Source organism: Hypanus sabinus, chromosome 12 (genome assembly GCF_030144855.1).
Source record: "Hypanus sabinus isolate sHypSab1 chromosome 12, sHypSab1.hap1, whole genome shotgun sequence".
NCBI lineage: Eukaryota > Metazoa > Chordata > Chondrichthyes > Myliobatiformes > Dasyatidae > Hypanus > Hypanus sabinus.
In genome coordinates, this window is record NC_082717.1 from 9,704,910 (window position 1) to 9,718,830 (window position 13,921).

Genomic DNA, 13,921 nt, shown 5'->3' on the forward strand with positions numbered 1-13,921 from the left:
TATCCTCTTCCATTCTCCTGCCTCTCCCTTCATTCCTAGTGCATCCTCAATTGCTGCCTCCTCCCTCGGCCTCCCGTTCCTCCTCTCCCCTACTGCACCCATCCCCCTCCACTTCAGCTTTCAATGGAAGAACATCTATCCCTCACAATGGCCCCAGCCTCGTCTGACACTCCCACAGCCTTCCCACCTTTCTTCACCTCCATGTGTGGGTCTTTGATGCCCTCCCCAATGCCCTCTGACGCAACACATCTCTAAGTTAGGACTTACATAGGCCGTGAAATTCATAGATGGCTTTAAGATCTTCATATGGTCCAGGACAGCCAGGTAGTATTTCCTGAAGGATAATGTAATGTTTGTTGTTGCTGACTGTACTACACCTGTGAGAGCCAGGAACAGGGATGAAGTCAGAATGTTAGTAAATACCAGTAACGTTGAGCAAGTTACACATTAAGCAATGCCTTATAACAGGGAATTCTGACTGGCGCTGCATGGGCAATCTGACCACACTTGGGACTATCATGAGCATTTTGAGCCCCTTGTTGTTATGGTCCGGTCCGGAGACCGCATTCCAGGTCTTGATCTGGTCCGCAGGCTCCAGACTCCGGGTCTTGTAGCTATCCCTCCTTTCACCCTTAAGCCCAAATAGGATCATCTTGGCTTAAGGAGACGCTACTGATGCCTATCGGCTGGCAGGTGTATGTAAGGGGCTCTGGAACTGAGTCTGCTTGGGGTGTTGTCCTGTTCCTCTGTGTGTCTTGTACCTGCTGTTCTGTCTGGCTATCCTGTTTTGACCCCAGCTTAGAGTACCCACTGTTAATAATCTAGTTCTGTGAGTCTGTTCTTGTAGTCACCCTGGACTAAGCTCCCTTCTGCCCTTGCCTCTGTCGGGTAAGCAGGTTGGACTACTGTTGCCTGGTGGGGGACTCTGACCCTTTCCTACCCAGGGTTGTGCCCTGCACCTGCCCAGGTGCCCTGTGTTCCTGCCTGGGAGGTGACCCTGCCCAGGAGCTATGTGGCCTGCCCAGGGGGCTATCCTCCCAGCATTCCTTGTCCCATAGACCCATCCTTTAGCCTAGCTAAGGTCCTGCCTTTGCCATGAACTCCAGGGTCCTGACTTTGCCATGAACTCTCTGAACCCCAGGATCACTGTTGCATGCCATGGTCTCCCCCATCTTGTTCTATAGTTTTTCCTGTCCTGACCCTAGTACTTCAGTGCCTGTGTCCTGCATTTGGGTCCAGTCTCCATGTCCCCTGGTGACATTTTTTTAAGAAAAGTGGTATGAGCATTGGAGAGGAGATTCATGACAATGATTCCACAACTGAATGGGTTAATGTATGAGGAGTGTTTGATGGCTCTGAGCCTGTACTTGTGGAGATTAAAGGAATGGTGGTGGTTGGGGGAAGTCTCATTGAAACCAATCAATATTGAAAGGCCCAGATAGTTGATATTGAGAGAATATTTTCTACAGTGGGACAGCCTAGAACCAGTGGGCCAGCATCACAGTAGAGGGATATCCATTTAGAATGGAGATCTGGAGGAGGAACTTCTTCAGCCAGAGGGAGGTGAATCTGTGGAATCCATTGCCACAGATGGCTGTGGAGGCCAAGTCATTGTGTATATTTAAAGTGGCGGTTGATAAGTTCTTGATTAGCCATTGCGTCAAAGGTTATGGAAAATGGCAGAGCAGAAGAATGGGTTTGGGAGGGACAATAAATGAGCCATAATGGAACAGCAGAGCAGAATCGATCAGCCTAATGGTCTAATACTGCTCCAATGTCTTGTGGCTATCTCTAGAGTGACTAGATTCACCATCGTCACCATCTACTCTTGTATCTTCACTTCTATGACTCATACACACTTCCAGCCCATTGCTTCTCTCTCCACAGCCTGGATATACACAAGAGATTCTGGAAGATTCCAACCGCCCTGCTCATGGACTGTTTGCTCCACTCCTATCAGAGAGGAGGCTACATACCATCCATGGCAGGACTACCAGCCTCAAAAACAGTTACTTTCCCAAGCAATGAGGCTGTACAACTCCTCTGCCCACTAACCCACCCCTCCACATCCCCAACCACCACTACTTTATCATTTCCTGTCAGAGTCAGCTTATGTAGATACTCCTGTGCCTAGCATCACTTATGAATATACAAGCAGTCTGTGTATATAAGCTATCTTATGCATTTATATTTATTGTGTTTTATTATTATTTTGTCCTTAATCTTTTGTGGGTTTTTCTTGGTGCTGCATCAGATCCAGAGTAACAACTATTTGGTTCTTTGCACTTGTGTACATGAAATGATATTGAACAATCTTGAATCTTGGACTCTTGAGCAACACACACAAGATGCTGGAGGAACTCATCAGGTCAGGCAACATCTATGGAGGGGGAATGGACTGCCTATCTCCTCTACCAGATTTCCTCTTCCATCTATCACTTCCTAGTTTCTGACATCATTCCCTTTCAACTCCCCTGTCCACCATCTACCCATTGTCCCTCTCACCTATCACTTGCCAGTTTGTACTCTTCCCTCTCTCCAAAACTTCTTGCTCTGGTTTCTGCACTCCTTCCTTTCCAGTCCTGATGAAGTCCGAAATGTTAACTGTTTATTCACTTCCATAGATGCTGCCTGATCTGATGAGTTCCTCCAGCATTTTGTACATGTCACCAGCTGGGTATTTCTGTTTTTATTTCAGATTTGCACCATCTGCAGCATTATGCTTTTGCACATTTAAAATACTTTTAATCTGCTTACACTGCCTAAGGCATCTTGTAGACACACAAGACAGCAGATGCTGGAAACCTGGAGCAATACCCAAAAAATGCCGGAGGACCTCAAAGGGTCGGGCAGCATCTGAAGAGGAAAATCACCATTCAAAATTTCAAATCTGACCTGAGGCACATTTTTATGAGAGTGATCAAGACGTCCAGAGATATTAGAACAGACACTTGGTGTATTGGCTGCTGAGATAAGCCTCATGGAAGGGACAGTGGTGAGGTTTAGTGAAGGAATTTGAGACCCTAGGGCCTTATCACTAGAAAACAACCTCCAAAGTAGTTGCTGATTTGTTTTTTGGAGGTCCAAGTGGACAGGAAGCATGAGGGTCAATGATTCCAACCCCACCCCCCCACTACCCCCAGGTTGGCAAGTCCTGAGTTCCTAGGCTAGGGTCCGAAGGTCCCATGATACCCAGAGGTTGGCAAAGCCCAGAAGTTGATGCCAGAAGGTCAAAAGCCAAATTTGGCAAGTCTGAAAATCAAGGTCGACACCCAAGTTCAAAATCCCTGGGTCTGCGTGACTGGAGATCAGATGTCTCTGAGTCCAGGGCGAAGGACTGGAGGCTGGAGGTCCAAAGGCTGTCTGTCCTGCAGTTGGAGGCCTGCGTGTGTGTGTGGGAGGGGGCATGGGTTTGTTGTTGTCTCTGTAAGCACTGCGGGCATGCTCTGCTTTCAACAGAATGTGTGGCGACACTCACCATGGAGAGATTGGAGGTCCAAAGTCAGCAAGTCTTTTTATTAATACCTTTCATAAGATTTGTACTTTTTAACAAATTCATGTATTTTTCAGTATGTGGTGGTTCATCCACACTTAGATCAGGATAGTAGTTAAACTAATGGTTTATCAGCATTCTCAATGTTATGTGGAAGTTGTACAAGATGCCGGTGAGGCCTAATTTGGAGTATTGTGTGCAGTTTTGGTCACCTACCTACAGGAAAGATGTAAACAAAGTTGAAAGAGTGGAGAGAAAATTTACAAGGATGCTGTCAGGCCTGGAGGACCTGAGTTATAAGGAAAGATTGAATATGTTAGGACTGTATCCTTAGAGCATTGAAGATTGAGAGGAGAGTTGATAGACTCATATAAAATAATGAGTGACATAGATAGGGCAAAACAAGCAGGCTTTTTCCGCTGGAGTTGGGTGGGATTACAACTAGAGATCATGGGTTAAGGGTGAAAGGTGAAAATTTTAAGAGAAACATAAGGGGAAACCTCTTCACTCGGAGGGTTGTGAGCATGTGGAACGAGCTGCCAGCACAAGTGGTGCATGCAAGCTTGATCTCATTATTTAAGCAAAGTTTGGATAGGTACATGAATGGTAGGGATATGGAGGGCTTTAGTCCCAGTGCAGTTCGATGCGAGTAGGCAGTTTAAATAGTTTCAGCATGGACTAGATGGACTGAAGGGCCTGTTTCTGTGCTGTACCTGTCTACTCTATCATCTATGTCATGTAATCGTTTTAATTATGTAGCCAATTAGCTAGTTTATCTCAGTCTAAGGAACTACTTATTTATAAGAAATGGCTTGTTCAGAGACTCCATCTTTATTCCTTCTATCTCCATATTCATTCTAACTCTTAGCATCATTTCTCAGCGCTTTATTTAGTTTGCTTAGTATTTGTACTCTAAAATAAACTGTAATCTTAGAATTAAGACTACTCATCATTCCTGACTCCTGGAAGAACCTGCATAAACAGAGATTCAAAGCCTCTTTCCCAACCCACCCATCCACTCCCATACACAGGTAGGCCTCCAACTCCAGGACAGGCCACCTTCAATCCTCCAAGCTCCAGTCCTTGGCCCCTGACTCTCAGACTCACTGGCAGTAAGCCTCCAACCTCTTCATTATAGGTAAACACTGCAGTGTCAGACAAAGGGATCTCCAAGCGTCAAAGGTGATGAATTTCCTGGGAGATATTAGCTTTAGTCTGGGCTGTAGGTTCAAGGATCCCACAACTACAATCCCACAATCTCCTCCTGGAGTGTAGGAGAATAATGGGAGATTTTATAAAGGTACACACAATTCAAGGGTACAGATAGTGGCAGGATGGTGATACTTCTCTACCAAAGGAGGTGTCAGGTGCTCATTCCCTCCACTAGCCTGCAGGTCAAACTTGGGCAGGTGTACCACCTGCTTAGCCCCCTGATCAGGGTAACATGAAGCCATGGGAGTAGGTCATATGAGCAGCTGGTGCATATCACATCCTGGTCATGCAACCACTGATGTCAGGCAGAGAAGCTCTAAAGAGTACTGTATTGATCATGGCTGGGGGTCACCCATCTTGTAAAGACACTGCTCAGAAGAAGGCAATGGCAAACCATTTCTGTAGAAAAAAATCTGCCAAGAACAATCATAGTCATGGAAAGGCCATGATCATCCACATCATACAACACAGCACAGGATGATGATAGATTGGGCAATTGCAAGCAGGCTTTTTCCACTGAGGCTGGGTAACACTAGAATGAAAGGTTATGGGTGAAGGGTGAAAGTTGAAAGACCGGAGAAATAAAAATGGAGGACAAGGAGATGGCAGCTGAATTAAATGACTATTTTGCATCAGTCTTCATTGTGGAAGACACTAGTAGTCTGCCAAGTGTTGAAGGGTGTGAGGGAAGAGAAGTGGTTGTAGGGACTATTATGAGGGGTGATTGATAAGTTTGTGACCTAAGGTAGCAGGAGTCAATTTTAGAAAACGTAACACAATTATTTTTCAACATAGTCCTCTTCTATATTTACACACTTAGTCCAGTGGTCGTGTAGAGTTGGACCTCCAGAAAGTGTCCACAGCGCGGGTGATTGATAAGTTTGTGGCCTAAAGAAGAAGGAGATGAGTTATACAGCTCTCATTACATGCACATGCAGCTCAACTCTGAGTGATTATGCAGAAAATTTTAAGTTAATAACTCATCTTCTTCTACCTTAGGTCACAAACTTATCAATCACCCCTCGTACAAGGGAGAATATTTTCAAATAGCTGAAAGACCTAGAGGTGCATAAGTCACCCAGACTAGATTAACTGCACCCTAGGGCTCTGAAAGTGGTAACTGTAGAGATTATGGAGGCGTTAAAAAAGAAAGCGAGTCAGCAGAAAGGAAATTATAGACCAGTTACCTTGACCTCAGTGGTTGGGAAGATGTTGGGGTCAATTGCAAGGATAAGGTTATGGAGTACTTGGTGACACAGGACAAAGTCAGCATGCTTTCCTTAAGGTAAAATCATGCCTGACTAACCTGTTGGAATTCTTTGAAGAGATTACAAGTAGGATAGATAAAGGGACTGTAGTGGATGTTGTATATTTGGACTTCCAGAAGGTCTTTGACAAGGTGCCAGACATAAGACTGCTCAGCAAGTTAAGAACCCCTGGTAGTTAACTGCATGGTTATAGCATTGGCTGATTGGTAGGAGGCAATGAGCGGGAATAAAAGATCCTTTTCTGGTTGGCTGCCAGTGACTAGTGGTGTTCTTCAGGGGTTGGCGTTGGAACCACTTCCTTTTATGCTGCACATCAATGATTTAGATGACGAAATAGATGGCTCTGTTGGCAAGTTTGCAGATTATATAAAGATTGGTGGAGCAGAAGGTAGTGTTGAAGAAACAGGAAGACTGCAGCAGGACAAATTAGGAGAATGGGCAAGAAAGGGGCAAATGAAATACAATGTTGGTAAATGCACGGTCATTCACTTTGTTAGAATAGACTTTTCTGAACAAGGAGAAGATCCAAAAGTCTAAGATGCAAAGAGACTTGGGAATCCTTGTGCAGAACACACTAAAGGTTAACTTGCAGGTTTAGTCAGTGGTGAGGAAGGCAAATGCAATGTTAGTATTCATTTCAAGATGTCTAGAATATTAGAACAGGGATGTAATGCTAAGGTTTATAAGGCACTAATGAGACCTCACCTTGAGTATTGTGAACAGTTCTGGGCTTCTTTATCAAGAAAGGAGGTGCTAACACTGGAGGGGATTTAGAGGAGATTCACAAGGATGATTCCCGGAATGAAAACATTATCATTTGAGGAATGTTTAATGGCTCTGTGCTGGAATTTAGGATTTGAGGGGGGGAGGGAGGAAATCTCATTGAACCCTTTCAAATTTTGAAAGGCCTGGACAGAATAGAAGTTGAAAGGATGTTTCCTATGGTGGGGGAATCTAGGAGAAGAGGGCACAGCCCCAGGATAAAGGGGCATCCATTTAAAACAGAGATGCAGAGAAGTTTCTTTAGCCAGAGCCAGAATTCGTTACCACGGGCAGCTCTGGAGGCCAGGTCGGTGGGTGTATTCAAGGCAGAGATTGATAGGTTCTTGATCGGCCAGGGCATCAAAGGGTGTAGGGATAAGGCAGGCAGGGGAGTGGGGTTGAGGAAGGGAAAAAGGATCAGTCATGATTGATTGGTGGAACAGACCTGATGGGCCAAAAGGCCTAATTCTACTCCTATGTGTTACAGTTTAAGTGGAACTTCTTCACTCAGAAGGTGGTGCGAGTGTGGAACAATCTGACAGTGTGGAGGACGTGGGTTCGATTTCAACATCTAAGAGAAATATGGATAGGTACATGGATGGGAGGGGAATGGAGGGCAGTGGTATAGTTGCAATAGTGTTAGGGTTAGGCAGAATAATAGTTTGGCATGGACTAGATCAGCTGAAGGGCCTACTTCTGTGCTTTAGTGTTCTACTAGACAACCGGGTGACCTGTTGGGGCACCCTTTGAGAGAAAGGTAGTGCAGTCTGATGTGATGTGCTTTGGAAATTAAAGAAGAAAAGCTCAGTTTATTAAAGAAGAAAGACGCGTAGCAAGGCAAATATAGCTCCTCCTTGTTTAATGAAGGGCACTTTTGATGGCAACATTTCTGGTTGATCTGCCATCCTTGTGCCTTTCGTTGTCTGTGCTTTAGTGTTCTATGTCAAGGACTATGACTCTATGCCTCTGTTATTTATTACACAGGACTGGTGGAGTTCCAAGTCATGACTGTTAATTATCCTTTAACTCATATCTCTGAAAAACTGTGGAAGCGCAGTGTGTAGCTTGAGGTTTTTTTGGTTTGGACCATTGTGTTTGGAGTTCAGTTCTGACAAAGGATGTAGCAATTGAACTCTGAATTCCGACACCCAGAACTGTAGTAGTGCCTTGCCAACCGTTATGCTACCACGGCGCCCCAGAATGCTGGCGCAGCATCACGGGCCAAAGGTCCTGCACTGTGCTGTGATATTCTATGAAATCCAAGTGGTCACCAGGAGAACATACAAATTCCTTGCAGACAGCAGTGGGAATTCAATCCCGATCTTCCTCTGGCTGCACAGCGTTACACTAACCGCTACACTACCATGCCAGCCATGGTTTAGAGGGCTATGGGCCAAATGCAGATAGATAAGATGAGCTTGGTGGGCGACACAGTTGGCACAGATAAGTTTGGCTGAAGTACCTGTTTCTATCCTGTACGACCCTAAAGCTGTAAAGCAGGACAACGGAGAGGGCATTATGACAATTCAAGCCCTTAGATTTCATGGGTGATGCACTGTAAGTGGTGTGACATGGTAACACTTACCTGTATGATACTCAGTGACCACTGCTTTGAGCATCACCTGGTGCTTCCAATAGCCAATTAGTAAGGCTGATTTTTCCAGAATGTACGCTTTCATCGTCTGATTTGAGAAGGGTATACCATCGAAGTCTAAATAGGGTGCATAAACGCCAAGGATGAACTCGCGCAGTTCAGAGAAAAGGAAGGCAAAATCAGCAGTCCCAATGATCTACAAAAGAGAGGAAAAGTAATTTCTAGAGGTTTAAACTTCACCATTTTTACTTTAAATATTGGATTGGCCTAAAATAGCAGATTAGGTGTCATCTGTGCAGAAAGAAACAGAGTTAAAAACAGAGTTCAGAAGTGGAATGGTGAGAGAAACAAGTTAGTCTTAAGTCGAGGAAAGGCATGGGGTAGGATGGAGAGGACAAGAGGAGTAGCCCAAATAGAGTGGTTGTGGCAATGGATTGTGAGACCACAAGACATAGGAACAGAAATAAGCCATTCAGCCATTGAGTCGGCTCTGCTATTCTATCATAGTTGATTCCATCTTAACCACATTCTCCTGACTTTTCCTCATACCTTTTGACTTCCTTGACTCATCAAGAACTTATCAAACTCCCTTTAAATATACCCAGTGACTTGGTAGATATGACAGTGGTGTTGAGGAGGCTGGTAGATAGACATGAGGACAGGCAGGGAAATGGAGAGACACAAATCGTAGAACATAGAACAGTACAGCACAGTTAAGGCCCTTCAGCCTACAATGATGTGCCAACATTTTAACATACTCCAAGATCAGTCTAACCCTTCTCTTCCACATAGCCCTCCATTTTTCTATTGTCTATGTGCCTATCCAAGAGTTTCTTAAATGTCCCTGATGTCTCCGTCTCTACCAACAACCCTGGCAGTGCTGTTCATGATCCCACCCTTTCTGTGTGAAAAAACTGTCAAACTACCTGCATTCCCCTCCCCCATACTTACCCACCGACACCTTAAAATTATGCCCCTTGTATTAAGCATCTCCAGTCTTGGAAAAGGTCTCTGTCTGTGTACCTGATCTATGCCTCTAATCATTTTGCACACCGATATCATGTCCATAAAGGCCTTAAGCTATAGGAGCAGAATTAGGCCATTCAGCTCAATGAGCCTGCTCTGTCATTTCATCATGGCTAATCCATTTCCCTTCAATCCGATTATCCTGCCTTCTCCTTGTAACCTTTCACACTCTAACTAATCAAAAACCTATCATTCTCCACTTTAAATATACTCAATGATAGCCTCCACAGTTGGCTGTCGTAACAATTCCATAGATTCACCGCCCTCTGGTTAAAGAAATTCCTCCTCATCTCTGTTCTAAAGGCTGACAGTCTGGTGACATGGTGGATTTGTGAATGGATTATGAGACCATAAAACCGTAAGACATAGGAGCCGAATTAAGCCAATTGGCCCATCTAGTCTACTCCACCATTCCAACACAGCTGATTTATTTTCCATCTCAACCCCATTTTTCCTGCCTTCTCCCTGTACCTTTTGACGCCCTTACTAATCAAGAACCTATCAAACTCCGCTTTAAATAAAGCCAATGACTTGGTAGATATATCAGTCATATTGAAGGGACTGGTAGATAGACACAAGAATATGCCAGGAATGGAGAAGTACAGACCATAGAACATAGAACAGCACAGCACAGTAATCCCTCTATTTGGTTATCTTTCTATTCCCCCTGTTCTGGTGCTCGCTACAGGAAATATTCTCATCACATCCAATCGATCTAGTCCTGTCAGCATTCAATGGTTTTCAATGACATTATCCCCATTCTCCTAAATCCAGCGAGTACAGGACCAGAGCCATCAAACATTCTTCATATGATCAGCCTTTCATTCCCAGACTCATTCTTGTGAACCTTCTCTCAACACTCACCAATGTCGGCACATCCTTCCTTTAATAAAAGACCCAAAGCTGCTCACAATACTCCAAGTGTGGCCCTCACCAGTGTCTTATAAAGCCTCCACATTACATTTCTGTTTTAATATTCTAGTGCTCTCGAAATGAATGCTAACATTGCATTTGCTTTCCTCACCACCGACTCAAGCCAACCTTTAGGGAATCCTGCAAAATGACTCCCAAGTCTCTCTGCACCTCAGAATTTTTGAATTTCTTCCCCATTTAGAAAATCATCTGCAATTTCATTCCTTCTATCCAAGTGCATGACCATACACTTCCCAACACTGTATTCTATCTGACACTTTTTTCCACCACCTATTCTGTCTCAGCCCTTCTGCAGCCTCTTTGCTTCCTCAACACTGCCTGCCCCCCCAACTCTCTTTGTATCTGCAAACTTGACCACAAAGCCATCAATTCCATCATTCAAATTATTGACATATAATGTAAAAAGAAGTAATCCCTAGACCAACCCTTGCAGAACACTACTAGTCACTAGTAGCCAATCAGAAAATGTTCCCTTTATTCCCTTTGCCTCCTGCCAATCAGCCAATGTTCTATCTATGGTAGTATCTTTCCCATAATACCATGGGTTCCCATCTTGCCAAGCAGCTTCGTGTGCAGCACCTTGCTAAAGGCCTTCTGAGAACCCAAGCACACAACATTCACCAATTTTCCTTTGTCTATCCTGTTTGTTATTTCCTCAAAGAATTCCAACAGATTTGTCAGGCAAAATTTTCTGTTAAAGAAACTATGCTGACTTTGGCCTATTTTATCATGTAGTCTAAATCTTCATCCTTAAAAATGGACTCCAACATCTTCCCAACCACTGAGGTCAGGCTAACTGGGCCATAATTTCCTTTCCTCTTCCTCTGTCCCTTCTAAAGTGTGGAGTAATACTTGCAATTTCCCAGCCCTTCGGGACCATGCCAGAGTCTACTGATTCTTGAAAGACTCGTGCTACATAATCTTTTCAACTATATTTTTCAGAACCCTGGGGTATTGTCTATCTGGTCCAGGTTACCTAACTATCTTTAGACCTTTCAGTTTTCCAAGCACCTCTCCTTAATAATAGCAAATCCACTTACTCTTACACCCTGGCACTCTTGAAATTCCAGCTTACTGCTACTGCCTTCCAGGTCTTTTTCCAGCAGTCTAATATCTACTCTGATGTCTCTTTTACTCTTTCTACATCTGAAAGAAAAAACTTTTGGTATCCTGTTTCATATTATTGGCTAGCTTACCTTCATATTTCACCTTTTCCTCCTCATTGCTTTTTTTATTTGCCTCCTACTGGTTTTTAAAAGCTTCCCTATCTATTAAGTGCCTTCTCTTTTGTTTTTATGTTGACTTTGACTTCCCTTGTCAGCCACAGTTGTGTCATCCTGCCTCTTGAATACTTCTTCTTCTTTGAGATGTATCTTTCCTTTGCCTTCCAAATTGCTCCCAAAAACTCTGGCCATTGCTGTTCTGCCATTATCCCTGCTAGTGTTCCTTCCGAGCAACTTCGGCCAGCTCCTGCTTCATGCCTTTGACTCCACTATAATACTGATACATTTGACTTTAGCTACTCCCTCTCAAATTGCAGGGTGAATTCTATCATATTATATCACTACCTCCTAATGGCTCCTTTACCTTAAGCTCCCTAATCAAATCTGGTTCACTACACAATAAACAAACCAGAATTGCCTTTCCCCTAGTGGGCTCAACCACAAACTGATCTAAAAAGCCATCTCATAGGCATTCTGCAAATTCCCTCTTTTAGGATCTAGTACCAACCTGATTTTTCCAATCTACCTGCATATTGAAATTCCTAATGACTATTGTAACATTACCCTTCTCTCAAACCTGCCTTAACTTATATCCCACATCATGGCTAATGTTATAAGTGTGTATATAACGCCTATCAGGGTCTTTGCACCTTTGCAGTTTCCTCACACTACCCACAAGGATTAGACATCTTCTGATCCTATGTTACCTTTTTCTATGTAGTAGATTTCATTTTTTACTGCCCTCTCTGCCTACCTGTATGTTCATTTGAAACAATGGAGCCCAAGTCTGATGATCTTGCATCCACAACTCAGTGATGTCCTCAATATCATAATTGTCAATCTTTAACAGTGGTACAAGTGAATCTATCTTTCTCCATATACTCTTTGCATTCAAATGTAACATCTTCGGTCCTGTATTCACCCTTTTTGATTCTGCACCCATGTCACACTTTAACTCATTTTACTAACAGCAAATCTGCTTGACCTTTCTCATAGTCTTACTACACACAGCATTTGCTTGCATACCAACTGCCTCATAGTCTCACTACACACAGCATTTGCTTGCATACCAACTGCCTCATAGTCAGCCCCCTTACCCTGATTCCCATTCCCCTAACAATTTAGATTAAGCCCTCCCCAACAGCTGCAGAATGCAGAATATCACGTTACAGAGAAAATTCAGTGCAGGTAGACATTAGAGTACAAGGGTAACCACAAGTTAGATTGAAGGAACAAGAATTCATCTTTGTCATACACATGCCCATTCAAGAGTTTTATGACAGACTCATAGAAGCTGTGCTTTAGCCTGGTGTTTTTATATCTTCTGCCCGAAGAGAGTGGGAGAGGAGAGAATGTCCGGGTGGATCAGAGTCTCCCTAAGTAAACAGCAATTCCAAAAGTACCTCAAACGTTTTGTTTAGTGTCTGAGAGAAGTATGGCAAGGATAGGATGATGGTCACATTTCCTTTTACAGGTTTTCCATAGAGGTATCTGAAAAATAGAAAACATAGCTATTATGGGCTTAGATCAGCCAGCAGAGTTCACCAAATTTGGCAATTTGCTTGCAGATGTCTCATCAACAGCCGAGTGATATCCTCAGTGTGCAGGAGTTGATGCTTTTCTCTAGGAGTGTTGGCATTTATTTAGGCCCCCACTCTCTTGCCTCAGTCCTGTTTGGCTATCCCTTCAGTTGACCTTTGAATTCTATTGGCTCCTGAGCCTACATAAACACAAGCACTCCCAGAGAAAAACAGAAACAACTGCACACTGCGGATGTCATCTCGACCGGTGATGAAGCTAATTGCTAAACTTGGCAAAAATTGCAATATCAAACACCCCAATCCAAGCATCCTATATTCACCACCTTTGCTCAACTATATTCTGCTTCACTCTTGCCCAAAACCTGTTGGAGCTAACAAGGATCACAATTCTGTAAGCTGTTTTACGAGCTTTCTCTCTGAAGTGAAGTGCCCTGGAAGAAGAAAGTGTTTTAATGTATTTCTTATATTGTTTCCTTCATTTGAGGGATGTGGGCTTCACAGGTTGAGCCAGCATTTAATTGCCTCTCCTGAGTTACCCTTAAGAAGGTGATGATGAGTTCCTTCCCTGAACCACTGCAGATCTTGAGGTGAAGTAGCCCCAACAATCAGACTCAGAATCAGATTAATTGTCAGTGATAAAAGTAGTGATATTCATTGTATACACCAGAGGTTCTGCAGATGCTAAAAATACAAAGTAACACACACACACACACACACACACACACACACACACACACGCACAGAATGCTGGAGGAACTCAGCAGGTCAGATGCCAGGTGCCATCTTTGGAGGGGCAGCTTTAATTAGGTCAGACTGGCTCTGCAAGCTGCAGTCAATGAGCGACAGACCACCAAATTGAACTGAACTGA

General features: G+C 43.7%; 1 protein-coding gene across 3 annotated transcripts in view; it reads right to left on the reverse strand.

Annotated features, from left to right (window-relative positions):
• The window catches only part of cd109 (CD109 molecule), a 244,258-nt gene that overhangs the window by 151,714 nt on the left and 78,623 nt on the right, over positions 1 to 13,921 (reverse strand). For all 3 annotated transcript variants that reach the window (XM_059985524.1, XM_059985525.1, XM_059985526.1), the window contains 3 exons: positions 12,915 to 13,002; positions 8,321 to 8,525; positions 268 to 377 (listed from right to left, as the gene is read on the reverse strand). In XM_059985524.1, the coding sequence (XP_059841507.1) occupies positions 268 to 377; positions 8,321 to 8,525; positions 12,915 to 13,002 (403 nt within the window). The remainder of the gene's footprint in view (positions 1 to 267; positions 378 to 8,320; positions 8,526 to 12,914; positions 13,003 to 13,921) is intronic.